The sequence below is a fragment of the Sus scrofa genome, chromosome 5 (assembly GCF_054392235.1).
Source record: "Sus scrofa isolate SSC_HxYL_T2T_F1_AM1 chromosome 5, Sscrofa_HxYL_maternal_Yorkshire_Landrace_v2.0, whole genome shotgun sequence".
NCBI classification, from domain to species: Eukaryota; Metazoa; Chordata; class Mammalia; order Artiodactyla; family Suidae; genus Sus; species Sus scrofa.
Window position 1 is genome coordinate 37,573,032 of NC_139387.1, and position 24,225 is coordinate 37,597,256.

A 24,225-nucleotide genomic window follows, 5' to 3' on the forward strand; every position below is an offset into this window, starting at 1 on the left:
AGGATTAAAGATGTGTTTGGTTGGGTTTTGGTAGGAAAGATTTAAGTTTGTTTAACACTTCTTAAGAAAAAAAGCCAAAGAAAAAAGACTGAAGATACAGGGTGGAGTGGAGATAGTTAATAAGGCAAAATCCTTGAGAAAGGGAAAGAGAATGAGATGGAGATTAGAGACGAAGGAGTGATTTCAAACTGGAAGAAAACTGCCCCTTGAACAGAAAAGAAAGGAAGGGAGGGTGGATATTGGACAAATCAAAGCTTGTGTTTAGGTCTGGTGTCATCGCGTTCCGCTTTCTCTGTGAAATAAGATGCAAAGTTATCTGATCAGAATGAGAGGGTTGGTGTTAAGGTTGGAAGCTTGAGGAGCCTAAGGAAAAGTTTAGGATAGCTTCTAGTTTAAAATAAAAGAAAAAGAACATCTGACCAGCACCTACTACTTTGAATTAGAGATAATTTAGCACTTCACTAACCTGCAAAGTAGTTAGTACCACATAAAGGTACAGGGTGGAGAGGCTTGTGCCATCCGAGAATCTAAACAGAGTAGAAAAGGAAAGAGAGGAAGGATGGAGTAAATAAAAGAAATTAATGGTTCATGCACGGAAGGCAGAGAGGACTGGACGAACACAACTAAAAACTGTGGGTGGGCGAGATTTCATGAATTTAATTTCAGAACTCTAATGTTCTGGCGATGGCAAAGCACTGCCTCGATAAGAATGTTCCTCTGTCCTTACGAAGCTAGGTGGTCTGGGACGGCGACAGAGTGCATGGAGATTTCCCGGATCCTCTAACCCGGACAACCAGAACCCCCGCGCACCGCGGGAAAGGGCAGCGGCCCTGCGCGTGCGCAGTGTGCACGACCTCCTCGCGCCTGCGCACGCCGGTTCCGCTCTCCACCCGCACCGGGCTGAATGGGCTTCCGGGACGCCGCCCGCCGTGAGGAGTTGGCGGATCCTCAGCGCCCCGAGCCCCTGTGACTCGCCCTCCTTCGGTCAGAAACCCTCCTCCCGGGCCCGCGCGGGAGGAGCGGGACCTCTGAGGGGAGCGGCGAGCCTGCCGGCCCCGGTCTCTTTCCCTGGCGGAGGCGGCTTCTTCCGTAGGACAATATGTTCAAGAGAATGGCCGAATTTGGGCCTGACTCCGGCGGGAGAGTGAAGGTCAGTGCGCGGCCCGCGCCTACCCTCCGGGAGTGGCTCTCTCGCCCCGGCTCCTCCCAGCGCGACCGGGGGAGGGCCCGCTTGTTCCCTCTCGCGCCTTCTCGCCTCGGGCGGGAACCACGGTTTCCGGGCGGACGGCGAGTCCAGGCCCCCGAGGGAAAACCGTGGTTTCATTGGGCCCCAGCTGAACGCGTCACCGCCACCTTCCCGTCCCCGCCAAGAAACAAACTTAGTCAGTGGTCAGGCGGGAGAGCTGGACACTGTTGCCGGGAAACAAGCCCGGGGTAGGAGGCCCTGGATTGCTGCTCCTTCACTGACAGCCTGGGTCAGCTGTATAGGGCGGGGTGGGAGGGGTGTGGGGGTGGGTACCACCTATTTTGAGGATAATAACTATAACAAATATTTCATACGCACTTGCTTTGCTAAGTAAGCACGGTGGAGAAACGCTTTACCCGATTCTCTGATTCAGCCCCTACACCAACCTTACAGAGGCAGTATTACCCCCAGTATTTACAAGTGCGGTAAGCGAAGAATTGGGGAATAGAAAAATTAAGAACACTTATCTAAGTTCATGGTGTTCTTAAAGCTCCAGAGGTGTGGCCGAGATACTAATCAAGGTATGCAGAGAACATAACACTGCCTGGCACATAGGGACCATTCAGTACGGGCTAGCGTCTTAGTTTTTAATTCAAGTTATCATAAAGCCTACGGTGATGTTTGATACTGTGACACATTTCCTTTCCACTCTCCTACATCTTTTGGCACGTTAATTTTTTATGACAGACGAACTGGTTCCTGATATATATATTTTTACCCCTTCTGTTTTTGTTTGTTTGTTTTAATGGTGTTACTCCTACTTATGGAAGTTCCTGGGCCAGGGATGGAATCCCAGCAGAAGCTGTGGCAACGACTTTAACCCACTGCCTGGAGCTGAGGATTGAACGCTTGCCTCCGAATCTACCCAAGCAGTTGAATTCTTTTTTTTTTTTTTTTTTGTCTTTTTGCCATTTTCTTGGGCCGCTCCCACGGCATATGGAGGTTCCCAGGCTAGGGGTCGAATCGGAGCTGTAGCCACCGGCCTACGCCAGAGCCACAGCAACGCGGGATCCGAGCCGCATCTGCGACCTACACCACAGCTCAGGGCAACGCCGGATCGTTAACCCACTGAGCAAGGCCAGGGATCGAACTCTCAACCTCATGGTTCCTAGTCGGATTCGTTAACCACTGAGCCAAGATGGGAACTCCGCAGTTGAATTCTTAACCCACTGTGGCCACAGCAGGAACTCCCCAGTTCTGATTTTTATTTACTGTAGAAAGTAAATTTTTCTTTAAAAAGAAATCACTTACTTTTGCACCAATTTAGTTGATCTAGGGTTTTGTTGTTGTTGTTGTTGTTTTTCTTTCTTTCTTTCTTTTTAGGGGCACACCTATGCACCTAGGGCATATGGAAGTTCCCAGGCTAGGGGTTGAATCAGAGCTGTGGGTGCTGGCCTACGCCACAGCCACACAGCCACAGACAGATCCGAGGTGCATCTTTCACCTATACTGCACTTTGCAGCAAGGCAGGATCCTTAAGCTACTGAGAAAGGCCAGGGATTGAACCCACATCCTCATGGATATTAGTGGGATTCTTAACCTGCTGAGCTACATTCTTAACTCACTGAGCCTAGGTTTTTGTTTTGTTTTGTTTTAAGCCTTTCTCTGTATCATATTGTTTTCACATAGTGTTATGCTGTGTATGCAATTATCATACACAGTGTTTTAATACTTCTTGTAAAGTGGGAGTACTTTGGAAGTTGCAAAAGCTACTGAAATTTAATGGAAGTGGAAAGAGATGCCAGGTAAAATTCATAGTCTCAGAAGCTTCATAAGTGTATTCATTTTGCCCATGCTTTTGGGTAAGGTTTTGGACTCATAAGAAAGTGTGAATGAACAGAGGATTGTATCACTAGATTTTGGAGGAGAACTTCAAGAAGTTTTTCTGTAATCATGTAGGGTTCTAGTAAGTCCAAAGTGATTTGAGCAGATTAAGTCTGTAGTCCTTAAATGCTTTTCCACCAAAAATGGATGTGAGTTAGTCACAGAAAACTCTGCAGTTAGGGACTTATTTCTCCTTGCTGATTGTTATGTGGTCTTATAAGCATTTTTTTCTCCAATTTAGACCAATTTCATCCAAGTAGAAAATTTGTCAGTGGATAAACCCTCTTTTCATCACTGAGGAATTCTGCAAGTTCCCAGCAACACTGTAGCAGCTGTGGGATCTCTTATCTTTTCACCATGTCAGTGCTCTTTGTACTTACTCATTCAGGCCTTGAAACTGAGGCCCCATCTTTGGATGCCACAAGTGCACTTGCCATGATTTTTTTTGATGGTGGTGGGGAGTTCCTGGCCAGGGATCACATCCGACCTGTAACAATGCCAGATCCTTAACCTGCTGCACCACAGTGGGAACTCCCACTGTGATTTTTTTTTTTTTAAGGGCTGCACCCAGGACTTATAGAAGTCCCAGGGTAGGGGTCTAATTGGAGCTACAGCTGCTGGCTTACACCAGAGCCACAGCAACATGAGATCCGAGCCGTGTCTGCAACCTACACCACAACTCACCACAATGTGAAATCCCAGACCCACTGGGCAAGGGCACGGACCTAACCTGCATCCTCACAGGTGCTAGTCAGATTCATTTCTACCACGCCACAGTGGGCATTCCCCACTGTGATTTTTTTTTTTTAGTTTGCATACAAAAGCTGCTTGCCCTCTTCCGAACTAACTTTAGGCTATTAAGTATTGAATTTATTTATTGTGAATTATCTGGTCACAGTGAAAACTTTTTCTATTTGTTTACTCCCTTTCCTCATTTCTTATTAATTGTTGATTACATCAGCACTGCCCTTTTCACATATGATGTATGACTTACAACATTCTTTTTTTTTTTTTTTTTTTTTTGTCATTTTGCCTTTTCTAGGGCCGCTCCCACAGCATATGGAGTTCCAGGCTGTGGCCTCATTGGAGCTGTAGCCGCCGGCCTATGCCACAGCCACAGCGACGCAGGATCCTTAACCCACTGAGCAAGGCCAAGGATTGAGCCTGCAACCTCATGGTTCCTAGTCGGATTCGTTAACCACTGCGCCACAATGGGAACTCCTCAGCATTCTTAATGTTGAACAACTGGTCTCAAATTCATGTGCAACATTCAGCATTTTCTGTTTTCTTCCTATCATAATTTGTCAACATTCACTGCTTTTGCACTTAGCAGATGTGATGAGAAACATGTATATCTCAGAAGAGCACAAATGGAGCAAATATACCATCAGCCAGTGTTTACCAGGCTCAAGTCATATAAGTGACTCTTTATCATTATCTGAATCCAAATGTAATTTTTTTTTTTTTTTGCTTTTTAGGGCTGTACCCATGGCATATGGAGGTTCCCAGGCGGCTAGGGGTCTAATCAGAGCTACAGCTGCCAGCCTACACCACAGCCACAGCAACGCCAAATGTAATATTTAACGTGTTTATTTAAATCGATTTTTTAAAGCCCTTTCTAAGTGTGGCTATTTTTGAAATTGTGGGTTTGAATTGCTAATTTTAGTTACAATTTTGGTAATACAGATTCAAGTAAACACAAGTAATAAAATGAAAGTGTTTGTCCATATTCTACCTAGAAGCCTCTTCCAAACTGCTTTAGTTTTTCTTTTTCTTTTTTTTTTTTTTTTTATCTTTTTGGGGCCACACCTGTGGCATATGGAAGTTCCCAGGCTAGGGGTCCAAATCAGAGCTGCAGCTGCCAGCCTACACCACAGCAACACCAGATTTGAGCTGTGTCTGTAGTCAGTGCCTCAGCTTGCAGCAACGCCAGATCTTTAACCACTGAGTGAGGCCAGGGATCAAACCTGCATCCTAGTGGACACAGTGTTGGATTCTTAACCCACTGAGCCACAAGGGAAGTCCCCAAACTGCCTTTAATTTTTGTACTGTGCTTTGGAAAACCCTGCTATAAGCTGATAAAAGGCATTACCATTAGGTGATAGCATTCAAAGGTAGCAACTGTTACTCTAGACCTCACTTTAAAGTTTATAAATAAAGAGCCTTTTCTGTTTCTTTAAACAAAGCAAGACAAAATAATCTCACCTCTCTTGGAGTTCCATGGTGACCTAGCAGTTAAGGGTATGGTGTTGTCACTGCTGTCACTTGCTCACTGCTGTGACATAGGTTTGAACCTTGGCCCAGGAACTTCTGCATGTCTCGGGCTCAACTAGAAAAGAAACCCAACTCTTGAAGTACTTTATATGATTTAAATAGACATTTTCAAAGTGGGATCATTGTAATGAATCTGTTTAGTTATTTTTGGTGATATGGAATGAGTCTAATTGGAATTGATTTGTTGAGGGAAATCCATGTTATAAGTGAATGGGTTCTTAGCCTGCCTGCCATTTCTTAAAACTATTTTTTAGAGCTCTCATTCTGTTTATTTGGGTAATGATATAATATTAATTGGTGTTTAAATTATTTTTCTTTTAGGGGGTTACAATTGTTAAGCCAATAGTTTATGGCAATGTTGCTCGATATTTTGGAAAGAAAAGAGAAGAGGATGGGCACACCCATCAGTGGACAGTATATGTAAAACCCTATAGAAATGAGGTAGGTACTTATTTTTCCTAAAACTTTTTTTGAAGCTACAGCTTGTTTTGCTCAAAGATAAACTGTAATATCATTTTATAGTAATTGATAATAAATCGTCCCTTCATAGAAATGTTACCAAAAAAGTTGAAAGAGTAAAGAGCTGTCATTGTCATATAATTAGTAAAAGTCAACTTTCCAATGGGTTCTGATTAAAATTACAGTAACAAGAACTATGCTATAAACACAGTATGTCTTCCAATCACCACACCTTCAAGTAGCCTAGTATATAATCAGGTCTTTCAGGAATAGTAAATTTAAGTGATAATTTGGTAATAAGACCATCAGAGAAGATGAAAGACAAAACTGCCATATAATCTAGCTGCTGGTAATTTTGTTTTGCTGCTGAATTGCAAATGCCACAGTACACAGTAGGTATTCAAGAGTTACTTATTGGACTCCTCTGGTGCTGCAGCAGACTAAGGATCCTGCACTGTCACTGCCAGTGCTCCAGTTGCTGCTGTGGCATGGGTTTGACCCCTGGCCCAGGAACTTCCACATGCCATGGGTGCAACCAAAAAAACAAAAACAAAAATGTGTTATTTACCGAATGAATAATCTGTTTCTCTGTTAAAAACCCTTCATTCTGTATTTCAACTAGCATTGATCTAATATAGTGGAAGCAAGAGACAAGTGATAATCATTAAATGATTATCATTGTAATCATTCGTCACCTTTTGGAAACATTCTGAAAAAGCATTTAGAGATGCCACAAAGAGATACTACTTCTGAGAAGATGCAAGTGGTACCACAGAACTGAAGGGTAGATTCACAGCTTGATAATGATAAAGGTAGTCTGCTTCAAACTCTGAATTATATTTTACCACATGTGAGAAACTAGAATTTTGGACGTACACTTAACTTATCAAGGGGATGCTTTTTGTGAATGAATTTAATAATTTTTCAAAATAACTTTAAAGTTTTGGTTTTAAGGGGAGAGATACCGACTTATTCAAAAATTTTTTCCAGTGCTGAAATACTTTTTCTTCCCATGTAATCCCACAGTATAGTCAGTTGTGTTTAATAAATCAAGAGCTAATAAATGTAGAGGTCAGTCAAAAGAAGAACAATATGCCACATAATTAAACTGCCATGTAGGACAGTGACCAAACTCAGGGCAGCTGTAGCCACAATTTAAAGGTGACCACTTGAATGTAAACCTCTTGAGCTGAAACTGAATATGTCTAGGACAAGTAGTAATGCAACCCAAAGTTATCTTAATTTCAAGGACAGAGACTTGACTTGATCTTTGAGTTTATCTATTCTTCTACCAAAAGACTGAATTAATACAAACTGAAACCATTTAAACTTGATAACATAGTTTCTTCTTCAGCATTTATACAGTCCCCTAGTAAATAAAATTAAAAGATGAAAAGGAAAAAAACCATTCAGAGTTCACACAAAATTTGTATATGGGAGTTCCTGCTGTAGTGCAGTGGGTTAAAGGTCTGGCATTGTCTCTGCCATGACTAGAGTTCAATTCCTGGCCTGGTGTGGTAGGTTAAGGATCCAGTGTTGGTGCAGCTGTGGCATTAGTTGCAGCTGCAGCTTGGATTCAGTCCCTGGCCCAGGAACTTCCATATTTCTCAGGTGTGGCCAAAATATGAAAAACAAACAAATAAAAAAAACCTTGTATGTGAATAATACTGACATTATTTATAATAGCCAAAAAAATAACAACCCAAATGTCTCTGAACTGATGAATGGGTAAATAAAATGTAGTGTATCCATACAGTGGAATATTATTAAGTAATAAAGTAAAGTATTGATACATACTACTACCACATGAAAGAAATTTAGGAACATGGCAGGTGAAAGAATTCAGACACAAAAGGCCACATATTGTATGATTCCCCTTTTATGAAATGTCCAGAATAGGCAAATCCACAGACACAGAACATAGATGAGTGGTTGCCCATGGGTGGGAGGAAGAATGGGTATGAGGTTTCCTTTTGTGTGATGTTCTGAAATTGATTGTGGTGATAGTTGTACAACTCTGTGAATATACTAAAAAACCATTCAATAGAAAACTTCAAATGGGTGAATTGTGTAGTATGTGAGTATTCCAAATAGAGCTGTTTTTTAAAAACAAAAAAAGTGTCTTCCTATTGCCCTCTTGATAAAGTTAAAACTATCATGTTTTAGAAGGCCTGCCATGAACCTTACCCTGTCCTATTTCTGCAGCCTTACCCTTGTCTTTTTTTGCCTCATTTCTTTATAGCCTGCATTCTACCAATTCTGTTTTTTCTTCCTTCCTATCCACTCCATTCTTACTGTTTCGTTAGGTCTTAGTTCAAGTGTATTTTCTTTAGACCTACTTTCTTTTTTATTTTTATTTTTTGTCTTTTTAGGGCCACACCTATGGCATATGCAGGTACCCAGGCTAGGGGTTCCATTGAAGCTGTAGCTACTGGCCTACACCACAGCCTAGTAATGCCAGATCCAAGCCACATCGGCAACCTACACCACAGCTCATGGCAACTCGGGATCCTTAACCCACTGAGCAAGGCCAGGGATCGAACCTGCATCCTTATGGATACTAGTCAGATTCCTTTACTCTGGCCACATCGGAAACTCTCTAGACCTACTTTCTTGATCTCCAGGGACTAAATTAGCTGTCCCTCCTACCTAATACCCTTATAACATGTGACCTAATATGCACATAACAGATTACATTGAAATGCTGGTATTCTTGTCTGCCTCCTACTCTACAGTGAGTTCCTGAGGACAGGATTCCATTATTTATCATTATAACATCTACTAATATTGGTGGTCACTCACATTTGTAGAAAGAAATGAATGAAAGTATTCCCAAAATAGTTTTCAAAGATGCTTATGAAAATCTGCCTCAGAAAAATGTTCATGGAGTTCCTTTTGTGGCTCAGCAGATTAAGAACTCGACATAGTATCCATGAGGATGCAGGTTTGATCCCTGGTCTCGCTCAGTGGGTTAAGGAAGGACGTGCTGTTGCCAAAAGCTGAGGAGTACGTCGCAAATGCAGCTCGGATCCATCATTGCCCTGGCTGTGACGTAAACTGGCAGCTATAGCCCTGATTTGACCCCTAGCCTGAGAACTTCCAAACACTACAGGTGTGGCCATAAGAAGGAAAAAAAAAAAAAAAAAAAGAAGAAGAAATACAATATAATTAAGTGATGGAGGCAGATAGTAATATATCATTATAATAGAATCCCAGTTAAAAATATGTATGAGTAATAAGTATGTAAAATTCCTGAAAGCAAATAAAAACACTTACTATTCACTGTGACCTTGTTTTGCTTTTTCCTGTTTTTTTGTAATGAGTTATTTTTTAAAAAGCCGTCTTCACTAGGAGAATCCCATTTATGTGCTGCAACTAATGAATATGTTTCTGTGCCTCAAAATAAAATTAAGGAAAGGAAGAGTTTTATATCCAGTAGTTTTAGGTTGCTTAGTTTAGTTGATCTTTGTATAATATAATTTTGTACTTTGAAATTGCTTAGTTCTTAGATTTGCTTTGGTAATATGATTATTTCTATAAAATATTGGAAGTGTACTGTTGTTTTTATGGAAAAATAAAAATTGATTTTGAGTCCTGTCTACAGAGATATATAAAAATAAGATTTACAAAACAAGTGAATTAGGGAGTTTTGTTTTTCTATATATTATGAATTATGAAAGAATTCAGCATAGGCTTGCTTTGTTTAAAATAAAAAACTCCAGGGTATGATTCATATTTCTTAAAAATTGCTTTCCATAAAATTTGAGGGAGAGGTGTATTTTATAAAATTGAAACGTATGCTCAGTGTCTTTCCCTTCTAATTTTTATATGTAGATGGCAGAGCTAATTAATTCTTCTGTATTTTAGGATATGTCAGCATATGTGAAGAAAATTCAATTTAAATTACATGAAAGCTATGGCAATCCTTTAAGAGGTACAGTAGTCTTTTGATTCATAATATATAAAATTTAAAAGAGCTAGGAAATTGTAATAGTAATTTACCATTTATAATTGTTTTATTCTTTTCTTTCTCTTAGTTGTTACTAAGCCTCCATATGAGATTACTGAAACAGGATGGGGTGAATTCGAAATAATCATCAAAATATTTTTCATTGATCCTAATGAAAGACCTGTGAGTAATGTATCTTTGCAGGTATAAACTGGATTTTTTAGTAATTGTGAAAATGTACTTAATAGCTTGTTATAAGTTGACATTTTGGGAGTTCCCACTGTGGCTCAGTGGTAACGAAGCCGACTAGTAACCATGAGGGTGTGGGTTCAATCCCTGGTCTCAATCAGTGGGTTAAGGATCTGGCATTGCCACAAGCTGCAGCCTGGATTTCAGGTGCAGCTCAGATCTGTTGTTGCTGTGACTGTGGCATAGACTGACAGCTGTAGCTCGGATTCATCCCCTATCCCCAGAACTTCCATATGCAGTGGGTGTGGCCCTAAAAAGCAAAAAAAAAGTTGACATTTTTAATTCAGGTGTACTTTACATAAGATTATGGTGTTGGTGCATTTTGCCATGAGTTAAGCTTTTTCATTTTTAAGCAAAGTGCCTTTCAAAACTCTTATTTTTTTCAGGTAGAGAAGGAAAAAGGGATATAGTGCGAACAATTATTTGAAAGAAGTCATGGAAATCATGTGATTACTACAGCAAAAAAGTTTAAAATCTTTAGTGTCATTTGGTTATTAGTAATAAACAAGTTGAGTTCATATGTTCTCTGAAATGGGAGTCTCCAGTATCCAGCTTTTTATACTTAAAAAAAAAAAAAGAAAAGAAAACTTTGCTTTTTCAAACTACCATCACTACTTGAAGCTTTATGTTTTTTGTTTTTTGTTTTTTTTTTGTCTTTTTGCCTTTCCAAGGGCCGTTCCCGCGGCATATGGAGGTTCCCAGGCTAGGGGTCGAATCGGAGCTGTAGCCAACAGCCTACACCACAGCCACAGCAATGCAGGATCCAGGCCACGTCTGCAACCTATACCACAGCTCATGGCAATGCCGGATCCTTAACCCACTGAGCAAGGCCAGGGATTGAACCCGCAACCCCATGATTCCTGGTCAGATTCCTTAACCACTGAGCCACGACGGGAACTCCACTTGCAGCTTTATCTTATTCATGAATCCTTATTTATAACCACCGGCTTTTTCATCTTTTGATGTCTTTTTCAGATTGTTACTTGATAATGTAAAAAGTCCCTTAAAGCTTTGACTTTGACCCCTCAGCAATTTTGTGAGGTTGGTGAGATCCTCGTTTTAGGCATGAGAATACTAAGAGATCAAGTCACGAGCTCAAAAATAGTTAACTGTGGCACAGGTAGTTTTTTTGTTTATTTGTTTTTGTCTTTTCGCCATTTTCTTAGGCTGCTCCCGTGGCATATGGAGGTTCTCAGACTAGGGGTCGAATTGGAGCTGTAGCCACCAGCCTACACCAGAGCCACAGCAACACAGCATCCAAGCCAAGTCTGCAACCTACACCACAATGCCAGATCCTTAACCCACTGAGCAAGGTCAGGGATCGAACCTGCAACCTCATGGTTCTTAGTTGAATTCGTTAACCACTGAGCCACAACAGGAACTCCAAGTTTTTGAACCAAAGTGTTTGCATTCAGGCTTCACACTCTTTCCTTTACTCTTGCTTTTGACTAAAACCACTAAGCCTGTTTTATTTTTAAACCTGGAAGGTCACAACTCAGGCTCTCTCATTCCACATTTATGTGGCTGGTGTTTAACTCTAGTTTTAGGGCTTTAACATTTATTAGCATTAATTTTATTTTCTTTTTTTACTTTATTTTTTATTTTTTTGTCTTTTTAGGGCCTTATTACCTGAAGCATATGGAGGTTCCCAGACTAGGGGTCAAATCAGAGATGTAGCTGCCAGCCTATACCCACAGCCACAGCAGTGCCAGATCCAAGCTGAGTCTGCGACCTACACTACAGCTCATAGCAATGCCAGATCCTTAACCCACTGAGTGAGGCCAGGGGTCAAACCTGCAACCTCATGGTTCCTAGTTGGATTTGTTTGCACTGCACCACAATGGGAACCCCTTTTTTACTTAAAAACATTTTTTTTTTTTTTTATTTTTTAGGGCTATACCTGCGGCATATGGAAGTTCCCAGGCTAAGGATCAAATCAGAGCTGTAGCTGCCAGCCACAGCCATAACCATGCCAGATCCAAGCTGCCTCTGTGACCTACACCACAGCTTGCAGCAACGCCTCATCCTTAACCCACTGAGCAAGACCAGGGATTGAACCTACATCTACTTGGATACTAGTCGGGGTCTTAAAGGGAGCCACAAAGGGAACTCCTGATCACCATTAATTTTCATCTTGATAGATTCAGCTGATTCCTTTAGCACCAATCATGTTCACTTTATCAGATTACATTTTTAAAATTCATGTGCTTTTAAAGGAATTGAATATCACCTGGGCCAGTGATAGAGCATATTAGTTCCTAACTGGCTGCATCAGAAATACCTGAGGTGTTTTTTAAACATTCAAACTTCTAAGCTCCATACCCTGGAGAGTGATTCATAGGTTTGGCGAGAGGCCAACACCCCAGGGAATTTTGATACACAGTAAGAATTAGGACCCAGTTCTTTAGGCTGTCTCTCAAATGAGAATCTTGTTTAGGCTTGCTATCTCCAGTATCAAGAAGAGAATATTGACTTCTGTCTTTAAGTGAAACACCCTATTCAGGTTAGGGGTAATTCTAGTTTTAATAAGCTCTACTTTATGTTAAGCTTCCTTGAACTATTTACTGATAACCACTCATACTTTAGTTTTCTTTTCTCCTGAATAACCATCTATAATGTATGGAAATATTTTCCATGTGATCAGGTCTCCAGATTTCCAACCATTTTTGTCCTTATGATAAAATGCTAGGAATCTGGGAGTTCCCGTCGTGGCGCAGTGGTTAACGAATCCGACTAGGAACCATGAGGTTGCGGGTTCGGTCCCTGCCCTTGCTCAGTGGGTTAACGATCCGGCGTTGCCGTGAGCTGTGGTGTAGGTTGCAGACGCGGCTCGGATCCCGCGTTGCTGTGGCTCTGGCGTAGGCCAGTGGCTACAGCTCCGATTCGACCCCTAGCCTGGGAACCTCCATATGCCGCGGGAACGGCCCAAGAAATAGCAAAAAGACAAAAAAAAAAAAAAAAAAAAATTTGTAAACAAAAAAAATGCTAGGAATCTGAAGACCTTATCACATTGAAAAATCCTTGTGATATCCTTGCCAAATAGACATTGTATTCTGTTTGGCAAGAAATGATCAGATAATCCATATTTTCAAGATATTGCTCAAAGGGTAGGATACAAAAATGAGACACTACTCCTATCCTTAATCAGAACAGTCTATTAGGGAGAATAGAGCACAGAATTCAGCCGATGTTGGGAGAGAAGGAGAAGCTGGTAATGTTACTAGAGCAGCAGTTCTTGTTAACTTTGTAAGATTGCTTTGAATTCATTTTATTTTGAGAACGTGCTGCCTTACCTGTGTGCCTCCTCCTCTGTCTCCCCTTCTCTTCTTGCCCTGCCCCAATTGGAAAATACATCTCTGAAAGAAATCATTGTATCATGTAACCTCATTATGAGACAGCTCTCAAAGTCTCCTCTTGGGAAAGAAGGTAGTATTATGGTCTTTTGCACTTCTGCAGTGGATTAATTTATTCAATAGGTTTCCATATCATAAGCCTGAATTTTAGCCACTCAAAACTGTTTTAGTGTTCCTTTTAGTATAATGAAATCCATTGTAGTTTTTTGATAGTTGGCTCTTATAGAAAATGTCATATGAAGTTTTATTTAGAATGTAAAATATAAGGAACACAGGAAACTTGTGATTTACTTCTGTTATCCAGTAACTTATTACAGGTCAACTATGGTAAAAGAATTGGTTGTTTCTAAAAGCAAAATGCTAATATTGGGTTTTTATTCCTAGAAGTACCTCTGGCAAGTATAGCATTTTCATTTCTCTAAGAATCTTCAAACACTATTGAAAATAAGAGACACCTGCCTTGAAATTTTTCGTTGCATATATCTGCATAAATGCCTCTCAAAGTCTGAACAATAAATTTGGGAAAGGACAGTTTTATGATTTTTTAATACTTCTTAAATTGTAAAACACATGCACATGGTTTAAAAAAAAATTTAAAAAATAAAAAGTACAAGTATTATTTTCCTAGGGCGGCCATAACAAAGTACCACAAACTTAAGTGACTAAAAACAATGGAAATTTATTTTCCTGGTTCAGGAGACTAGTAGAAATTCACAATCAAGGTGTTGTCATGTTCTCTCTGACGCTTCTAGGGAGGGATCTTTTCTTATCTTCTCTAGTTCCTGGTAGCTCCAGATGTTCCTTGGTTTGTGGCAGCATAATGCCAGTCTGTGTCTCCACTGTCACGTAGTCTTCTCTCCCTGTCTCCGTGTCTCTTCTTCTCTTTTTATGAGGACACCAGTCATGCTGGATTAGGGTCCTCCCTAATGACTTCATCTTAACTTGATTACCTCTGCAAAGACTCTTTCCATGAAAGGTCACATTCACAGGGACTGAGGGTTAGGACTTCGACATATCTTTTGTGGGACACAATTCATTTTATAACATCCTCTTCCCCCCAGCTCTGACCCCTTTCCCAGGAAAACTGCAATTACTATTTTTACTTCCTCTAGAAATTACGCTCATTCATCTCATTATTGAAATCCCTAAGTTTGGATTTTTCAATTGTCTATAGTGCTGCTAATCACTTCTAATGATGACAGATGATCCTTTATCTTTCCAGATTACTTTTTTCATTTTGCTGGAGGAATTTCTCCAGAAAAGATGCCTGAGAAAATCTCAGAGCCAGTGCTATCTGAAAATATCTTTATTTTTACTTCATACTTGATTCTTTGGGTGAAAAATCCTACATTCCACAGGAGGATATGCTATTTTATCTGTGAGTAAAGGAGAAGAAGGGGAGGTTAACAAGCCCAGTTACCTTGCAGCTTAATTTCTTAATTTTTATATCTGCCAAGTTTGAGCTTTTGCAGTCTCTCCCTGGGCTGCACTGGGGGTACTGGCTCCCTCTGATGCCATTTTTTCCTTCCTTAAGTTTCTAGGTTACAGATTTCCCTGTTACAGCTTATCCATCTATGTAGTCTCATCTACTTCCTATCTATCTGCTTCAAATATGGCATGTGATGCATATTTCTTGTTATAATTTTAGTTAACTTTTTGGAAAATTCTTTGAGGCCTCTGAATTGGTCTCTGTAACTTCAGCATGGACTCTGATGTTTTTTACCAGCTAGTTTTTATTTTGCTCAAGTAATCACACATTGTGCTGCAATGCTTTTTCTTTGATGTCTTAATGTGTCAGTTTTTAAGTATTTTGAAGACATGTTGTTCTTGCCTACATGAATTATTAACTTTTTGTTTATTATTACTTATGTAATGATCTTATTATTACAATGAAGGAATTATCTTGCCCTCACTGAGCATTTTAGTGTTGTTCATTCCTTTTGAAAGTATCAGATTTTTTTTTTTTTAATTTTCGGCTGTCTGTGGCGTGTGGAAGTTCTCAGGCCAGGGATTGAACCCATGCCACAACTGTAACCAGGGAGTACCCTTCGTGGCTCAGTGGTTAATGAACCTGACTAGGATCCATGAGCATGCAAGTTTGATCCCTGGCCTCACTCAGTGGATTAAAGATCCAGCGTTGTCATGAGCTGTGGTGTAGGTTGCAGACGCAGCTTGGATCCAGCATTGCTGTGACTGTGGTGTAAGCCAGCAGCTGTAGCTCCAGTTCAACCTCTAGCCTGGGAACTTCCATATGCTGTGGGTGCGGCCCTAAAAAAAAGCAAAAAAGAAAAAGAAAATGTAGGACACAGCTGTAACCAGAGCCACAACAGTGACAATGGGTGATTTGCCACAGTAAGTTGTAGTTGAGACAAGATCCTGAATTTGATATGTTTACTAACTTAGTCTCTAAATCAGTTACAGAAATGATGATATCTCATGATGGTGATAAAAAACATTGCACTTATGTCTTTTTATTTCACAGGTAACGCTGTATCATTTGTTAAAGTTGTTTCAATCAGATACCAATGCAATGCTGGGAAAAAAGACAGTGGTTTCAGAGTTCTATGACGAAATGGTAAGAAGCATTTATAATGAGAATTTTTAAAGCTTTTAAATTGTAGACTCTGAAGTTATTTGGCTGGATTTTTTTTTTTTTTTTTATTCTATCCCATTAGATATTTCAAGACCCAACGGCAATGATGCAACAATTATTAACAACATCTCGTCAGCTTACCCTAGGAGCCTATAAACATGAAACAGAATGTAAGTGCCATGAGTTCCTAATTAATCCTGAGAAATAAGGTATTCTGTAATGGTGAAAGGATTGTATGATTAGTGACTGTTAAATTTTTTTTTCTTATTACATATAAGTAGATATTTTAGGAGTTAAAAAAATGAAATATGTATTACTAAAGAACAGGTAGGAAGGATGTTTTAAATTATTTTCAAAGTAGGTCTACTTTCAAAAAGTTAAAGACAGCCTCTCTCACACATTTTGAAATACTCTTTGTCCTTTTTTTTGTTTTTGTTTTTGCTTTTTAGGGCCAAATGTGCAGCATATGGAATTCCCAGGCTAGGGGTTGAATCTGAGCTGCAGCTGCTGGCCAGTGCCACAGCAACGCAGGATCCAAGCTGCCTCTGCAACCTGCACCACAGCTCATAGCAACACTAGATTCTTAACCCACTGAGCAAGGCCAGGGATCAAACCCATATCCTCATGGATACTAGTCAGGTTCTTAACCCTCTGAGCCATAACAGGAACTCCCTGTTTGTCTTTTATTACTAGTTACATTGAAGCATAGCTTTTCATTAATCTTGCTTTTCCTGTCACTTGATCATTATCTTTTTTTTTCCCTTCTGGCCATGCCCATGTGTATGGAACTTCCTGGACCAGGGATCAGATCCATGCTACAGTGGCAACCCAAGCTGCTGCAATGACAATAGTGGATCCTTAACTGGCTGCGCCACAGGAGAACTCCATTTTTCTGTTTACTAGTCGTTACTAACAAAATCGTTGTGAAGAATCTTGCAGAACATAATTATACTTTAGTGTACTTTAACCAGTTTCTCTTTTTTTAACCTGTCGCTTTACATAGTTTTGTATTAACACTGGGGTCGTGAAGACAAGAATGTCACATTGATTGTCAGCCATGGTATCTTTTCCCTTGAAGCTGGTGTGGGCTCAGAATCTCCTGCACATCTTTTCATGGAGCTATTGCCAATTATTTGACAAAACCTCTTTACCAACCCTATGTTGATGTTTATGTCACTGTTCATTCAGTTGTTCCTTTGATTTCTCATTTATTTGCTTACAATATATATTGAGCATCAGTAACATTCCAGGCATTGTTCTAGGTTCTGAGGATAGAGCTTGTCCAAACCAGGCAAAAGCCCTGCTCTCATGGAGCTTGCATTCTAGTGGAAGGAAGACAGATATTGACAACCTTAACAGGAGCAGTTGAAGGAGAAGAGTAAGGACAAAGATCAGGTGAAGTAGCTCAACAGAGAATGAAATAAGAAATTAGAGACAGGCACTATGGACAACTCTGTCTAGGAGCCTGACTGTAAGGGGAAAGTAGCCCTTGAAGCAGTAGTGAAAGCAGGATATGGGGTCAGAAGGGCATTATTTTCAAAGGGAAATAGACCAGTATAGGTGTAGGCTGGAAGGTGTAATTTAGTAAAGGAAGAGGGGTGGGAGATGAGAATCAGGAGAGAAAGGTTGCTGTTTAACCATTGATGAGTATAGTAGTGTTTTGTGTGTATTTTCATGAAAACCATGACTGGGAGTTAAAAGATCTAAATACTGATTGTAGGAGTTCCCGTCGTGGCGCAGTGGTTAACGAATCCGACTAGGAACCATGAGGTTGCGGGTTCGGTCCCTGCCCTTGCTCAGTGGGTTAACGATCCGGCATTGCCATGAGCTGTGGTGTAAGTTGCAGACTTGGCTTGGATCCCACGTTTCTGTGGCTCTGGTGTAGGCCAGTGGCTACAGCTCCGATTCGACCCCTAGCCTGGGAACCTCCATATGCCGTGGGAGGGGCCCAAAGAAATAGCAAAAAGACAAAAAAAAAATAAAATAAAATAAATAAATACTGATTATAATTTTCACTGGATAGTCATTTCAAATTTAAAATCACAATCACTTAAAATTCTTATGCTTGGAGTTCCTGTCATGGCGAAGTGGAAACAAATCTGACTAGGAACCATGAGGTTGCGGGTTCGATCCCTGGCCTCGCTCAGTGGGTTAATGATCTGGCGTTGCTGTGACCTATAGTATAGGTCGCAGACTTAGCTCAAATCTGGTGTTGCTGTGGCTATGGTGTAGGCCGGCAGCTATAGCTCCAATTTAACCCCTAGCCTGGGAACCTCCATATGCTGCTGGTGCGGCCCTAAAAAGCAAAGAAAAAAACAATTATGCTTCACTTTCTCCATCTGCAAAAATTTTGCTTGGCCTGCTTTGTTATGAACATAAAACAGGTAAGTATGTGATCACTTTGAAAAGGTAAAAATCACTACTAATATGCTTTTTTAATTTGTATACTCTGTGGTTCTAACCAGTTAAGTTACATTGGCTTTGCAAAAATAATTCTTCCTTGGATTGATTTACTCTCAATTGAGGCTTCGTTTTGGAAATTTAAAATATATATAAATGCTTCCTATATATTTAATGCTTATGTATATAATACATAGGAAGCAGAAAACTAGAACGTTCTAAAAGAAGTTTTTAAATGTTTTCACTTAGGATCTCATTGCTAATGAACCCAGTTCTCCTTCCAATATATGGTCCCCTTTGCAGAACCAGATTTGTTAAAAATAAAGTATAATGACTAAATTAAACAACAGAAACCTTTATCTACAGTGAATGTTGTCCTTCTGACAGATGAGTTAAATCAGGTCTTCCTGACTAGATTTAAATTACTTGTTACTGTCATATAGGACTCCTTGGGTTGCCCAAATCTTTTTTAAACTTTTTAAAAATTAAAGTATAGTTGATTTACAATGTTGTATCAATTTCTGCTGTACAGCGAATCTTTATATACCATTTCTAAGGCCTGCTATGTCCACTTCATCTACCAGATTCCCCTCTCATTCTTTAAAACTCAGATTTTGCTATGGCCAAGAAGCCTTTCTTGATGTATACACATAGCCTTTCCCCATGGTATGAATCCAGTCTGCTCTCATAGCTCCCTAGATTACCTCATGACACTGTAATGCATTTTTCTTTCTTATCTCCTACCTCTGTATCCCAGCATCTAACAATGTGCCTTTCACTCTGTTTATGTTTTTTAATCGATATGGAAAGAGAGGGAGCAATGGAATAAGAATTTCTGCACAGTAAAAAAGCATTGTCAGCAAAGTCTAAAGACAGACAAGCTGTGAAAAAATGTACTCATATCACAAGACTTGTTTCTTTAATATATAAAGAGCTAATGCACATCATTTTAAAAGGCCGGTAACCAATAATTTAAAAGCTTCTGCAGAGCAAGGAAACCATCAACAAAATGAAAAGGCAATCTACTGAATGGGAGAAAGTATTTGCAAATCATATATCTGATAAGGAGTTAATATCCAAAATACATAAAGACTCATACAACTCAATACTCAAGAAAAGTATACAATTCAATTAAAAAAATGGGCAGAAGAGCTGAATAGGTATTTTTCCAAAGAAGACATGCAGATGGCCAACAGGCATATGAAAAGATGCTCAACATCAGTAATCATCAGGGAAATGAAAGTCAAAATCACAATGAGATATTACCTCATACCTATTAGAATGGCTGTTATCAGAAAGACAATAAATAACAAGTATTGGCAAGGATGTGGAGAAAAGGAAACACTTGTGCTCTGTTGATGGGAATGTAAATTGTTGTAGCCACTATAGAAAATAGTATGGAGCTTCTTCAAAAAAAAAATCCCGAAAAACGAAACTGCCATATGAGCCAGCAATTCCACTTTTGGATATGTGTCAGAAGAAAAACAGTAATACTAACTTGAAAAGATACATGCATACCCATGTTCTTTGCAGTATTATTTATAATTGCCAAGATAGGAAAACAACCTAAGTGTCAATCAACAGATGAATGGATAAAGAAGAAGTGTTTTATACATCTTTATGTACACATATATATAGCAGAATGTTGCTTAGCCTTAAAAAAGAAAAATCTTGCCATTTGTGACACATGGATGACTTCAAGGGCATTACACTAAATGAAATACATCAGAGAAAGATGAATACTGTATGATCTTATATGTTGAATCTAAAACAAACAAAACTCATAGATAGAGAAAGGATTGGTGGTTGCCAGGGGTGGCAGAAGGTGAGGGGTGGGCAAAAAGTTACAAACTTCTGGCGTTTCTGCTGTGGCTCAGTGGTTAAGAACTCGACTGGTATCCATGAGGATGTAGGGTCAATCCCTGCCCTCATTCAGTGGGTTGAGGATCTGGCGTTGCTGTGGCTATGGCACAGGCCTGTAGCTATAGCTCTGATTGAACCCCTAGCCTGGGAACTTCCATATGCCGCACCTGTGGCTCTAAAAAGCAAAAGAAGAAAAAAAAAAGGAAAAAAGTTACAAACTTCTAGTTATAAAATAAGTAAGTCGGGGGTTCTCATTGTGGCTCAGAGGGTTAAGAACCCAACATAGTGTCCCTGAGAATGAACAGATTATTTCCGGAAAAATAACAAACTTAACAGTGATTATCTCTCTGGGGAGAGCACTCGTTGGTGGCGGGCAGGAGTAGAAGCAGACATTTTTTCATTCTCCACTTTTCAGCCTTTTGTTCATGTTTATACCACCTATTTTCAAAAATAATTTAAGAACTAAAAGCAATGAAAGTACAAAGAAATACGGATTGTTTTGGCACTATAAAAGTTTACAGTATATTGTTTGGCAATATAAAAGTGTTGTAAAATGTATCACAAAAAGAAAGTCACCAGCAGTAAGCAAAATAAGGAAACACTGCATGTTTTTAATTGCTTAGATGATTTACATATACTACTTAATTCTCATAAATCCTCAGAGAAATACAAAGTTTTAACTATATCATATAGGGTGTTCCCGTCTTGGCGCAGCGGAAACGAACCCAACTGGGAACCATGAGGTTGCGGGTTCGATTACTGGCTTCGCTCAGTGGGTTAAGGATCCGGCATTGCCATGAACCGTGGTATAGGTCGCAGACACGGCTCGGATATGGTGTGGCTGTGGCTGTGGCATAGGCCGGCAGCAACAGCTCCGATGGGACTCCTAGTCTGGGAACCTCCATATGCCACAGGTATGGCCCTAAAAAGACAAAAGACAAAAAAAAAAAACAAAACAAAACTATATCATATAGAAAGAAGAGATTGAAGGAGCCTTAGATATATCAGCATTCAGCTAGTAAGGGGCCAAGAGTAATATTTGAACTCAAGTCTTTCTGATTTTGAAAGGTTAGGGGTATTTCTTTGCCAAACCATGCTGCTTTCAGTTAGTCATCTTGTTATATTAACAAAAAGTACAACTGTGCCTAATAGTCATTAGCGGCAATTACCTGAAATGTCCACAAGATGGAAATGTTGGATGATGGTAGGCGTTTTTCTCTATAAAGCGTAATGCTGTTCTGTCCAAGTGGAATATATTCTCTTTTGCAGTAATGGTATTTTTCTTTAGTGATCTGTTACGTAGCCAACTAGAAGATGTTAAATATTCAGTGTTCCTCTGTCATAATAGTAGTCAGTATGGCTTTTTATGTGTCAGTTTGTATCCACTTTTTTGTTTGTTTGTTTGTTTTGGTCTTTTTAGGTCACACTCACGGCATATGGAAGTTCTCAGACTAGGAGTCGAATAGAAGCTGTAGCTGCCAGCCTACGCCAGAGCCACAGCAACGTGGGATCTGAGCCACGTCTGTGACCTACACCACAGTTCATGGCAACACCAGATCCTTAACCCACTGAGCAAGGCCAGGGATCGAACCCACAACCTCATCGTTCCTGGTCAGATTCGTTAACCACTGAGCCACAAGGGGAACTCCTGTATTCATTTGAAACCTTTTCAACAAATAATATTTTTGAGGTGTTTGCTATTATAATCTTCATTTTAGAAATGAGGATAGAGATAATAAATAGTTTATTCAGAGTGGTGCAGCTGGAATTCAAATCTAGACAGTTTTATTGCTATCTTTTTTTGAAAAAAGATGTAGGTTTGTTTTACCAGTGTGATTTTGTTTATGTAAGTTTTACCTGTATATAAATTGAGGAGTATTGTATTTAATTCCTATTAACTGAATGTCTCTTGGATGGTATGCTTCTTTATTTCCAAATTAATAAGTATATAGAGAAAAACAAGGACATTGCCTTAAAATCTTAACTGTGGAGTTCCGGTCGTGGCGCAGTGGTTAACGAATCCGACTAGGAACCATGAGGTTGCGGGTTCGGTCCCTGCCCTTGCTCAGTGGGTTAAGGATCCGGCGTTGCCGTGAGCTGTGGTGTAGGTTGCAGATGCGGCTCGGATCCCGCGTTGCTGTGGCTCTGGCGTAGGCCGGTGGCTACAGCTCCGATTCAACCCCTAGCCTGGGAACCTCCATATGCCGAGGGAGCGGCCCAAGAAATAGCAACAACAACAAACAACAACAAAAAGACAAAAGACAAAAAAAAAAAAATCTTAACTGTGAAATAAAATATTAGAGGATAGAATTTTGTTCTCTCTCTCTCTCTGTTTTTTTTGTTTGTTTGTTTTGTTTTTGTTTCGTTTTTGTTTTTTTTAGGGCCACATCCCTGGCATACAAAAGTTCCCAGGCTAGGGGTCAAATCAGAGCTACAGCTACAGGCCTACACCACAGCCACAGCAACACCAGATCTGAGCCAAGACTGTGACCTACACCACAGCTCACAGCAATGCTGGATCCTTAACCCACTGAGCGAGGCCAGGGATTGAACCTGAAACCTCATGGATACTAGTTGGGTTCATTACCATTGAGCCATGACAGGAGCTCCCAGAATTTCATTCCTAATGGTAGAAAACATCTTAGATCCTCTCTTGAGAGTTCAGACATTCTTACCTACCCCACTGTGTTTAAAGTGACCTACTTTAAGTTGTCCTCATTTCATCATGGAAGCACTGACCTAAGAAAATGCCTCATTATTGCTCTATGACATATCTTAGACATGTGAAAAAAATGAAACAAATCAGTAAAAGTGTATGTCTTCTCTAGTTGCAGAACTTGAAGTGAAAACCAGAGAAAAATTAGAAGCTGCGAAAAAAAAAACAAGCTTTGAAATTGCAGAACTTAAGGAGAGATTAAAAGCAAGTCGTGAAACTATAAATTGTTTAAAAAATGAAATCAGAAAACTCGAAGAAGATGATCAGACAAAAGAAATATAAACAGTTCCAAAGAGAGCTTGATAGTAAGCTAAACTGAAGATAAGGTGAACTTTAAAGGGGAGATGGACTACAAGTGCTGTGATGTTTCGTAGAGGAACAGTTATGTCGTTGACCATTGATTTCGCAACAATGGAGTCAAAGTGTTTGTACTTTTCAAGCAATCTTTAATGTGAAATATATGTGTACAAAAAGAATGAAGGCTGTATAGGCATTTTATCAACTCATTTCAGGGAAGTTCTGTGATGTTAAGCACAATTTTAAAACATTTTTATTGCATTGTGTGTATAGATTATCCTTTTGACGGGTATCGGAATTTCATTATAAAGTATAGCTTGTACAAATTTTGTATTCCCCTGGTAGTTAGAATTAGTGGTAAAATTAATGTATATATTTAATTTCTTAACTTCTTACTGCCCCCATCCTAACTCTTTTGTATCTGATGTGCCCAGTGCCCAATAAGCAGTCAATAAATGTAGTTTACAGATGCTGTTTTTGTCTCTTGATATGTTTCTCCGTCTTGAAGCACCTGAAACTCCTTCTTTGCAATGAATGTATCTCTGTAGTATTGTGCCCATGCATTTCTTTTTAGCAGTCATACAGAAGCTCTCTGATAGCAAAGATCATGCCTTAAGTATTCTGCCTCACTACCACGCTGTTCTTAGTTTTCACATAGAACAATGTTTAATCCCTCATCCATGTTTCAAAGATACATAGAACACAGCTGCACACCAGTTTCACATAACCACCCTGAATTTCTCTATCTTCTCCTCAGGCTCTCCTATTCAGATCCATTTAAGCTGAATCATCTTGGCAACCTAGGAACAATGATAGGTAGGAAAGCATTTTGGTAAACATTTCACATTAATATGTTATAAAGCTCCTAAAAATGGCCTAGTATAGATTCTGTACTCTCTGAAATTGTAACTAGCCACTGTATTACTTTAAGATCTATCTGCCCTGATGGATTGGTTAATTTTTACTTTCTTGCTTTGTTTTTTAGGTTGTGGTATTATAAGC

At 39.7% G+C, this 24,225-nt stretch overlaps 1 protein-coding gene across 4 annotated transcripts; it reads left to right on the forward strand.

The window, feature by feature from the left end:
- The first annotated feature begins 875 nt into the window (after positions 1 to 875).
- On the forward strand, positions 876 to 23,695 carry YEATS4 (YEATS domain containing 4). Of its 4 annotated transcripts, none has more exons than XR_014803580.1 (7): positions 876 to 1,150; positions 5,666 to 5,785; positions 9,671 to 9,737; positions 9,841 to 9,935; positions 15,837 to 15,929; positions 16,030 to 17,717; positions 18,065 to 20,016. XR_014803580.1 is itself a non-coding variant. In XM_021091973.2 (7 exons), exons 1-7 carry the CDS (start codon positions 1,100 to 1,102, stop codon positions 23,206 to 23,208), a joined length of 705 nt encoding a protein of 234 aa, XP_020947632.1. In that variant the 5' UTR covers positions 876 to 1,099; the 3' UTR covers positions 23,209 to 23,695. The 4 variants fall into 4 exon arrangements, 2 of the variants coding, with proteins under 2 accessions (XP_020947632.1, XP_020947634.1); XR_014803579.1 differs by having other exon boundaries at positions 16,030 to 16,409; positions 17,865 to 20,016; XM_021091973.2 differs by lacking the exon at positions 18,065 to 20,016 and adding an exon at positions 23,039 to 23,695 and having other exon boundaries at positions 9,841 to 9,956; positions 16,030 to 16,117.
- The last annotated feature ends 530 nt before the right edge of the window (positions 23,696 to 24,225 follow it).

Excerpts from the sequence above, each read along its gene's own strand:
- YEATS4 (XM_021091973.2), top strand. The coding sequence starts at position 1,100 with ATGTTCAAGAGAATGGCCGAATTTGGGCCTGACTCCGGCGGGAGAGTG. Across the intron at positions 5,786-9,670 it reads TAAAACCCTATAGAAATGAG|GATATGTCAGCATATGTGAA; the intron begins GTAGGTACTTAT and ends TCTGTATTTTAG. Across the intron at positions 16,118-23,038 it reads CTATAAACATGAAACAGAAT|TTGCAGAACTTGAAGTGAAA; the intron begins GTAAGTGCCATG and ends TGTCTTCTCTAG.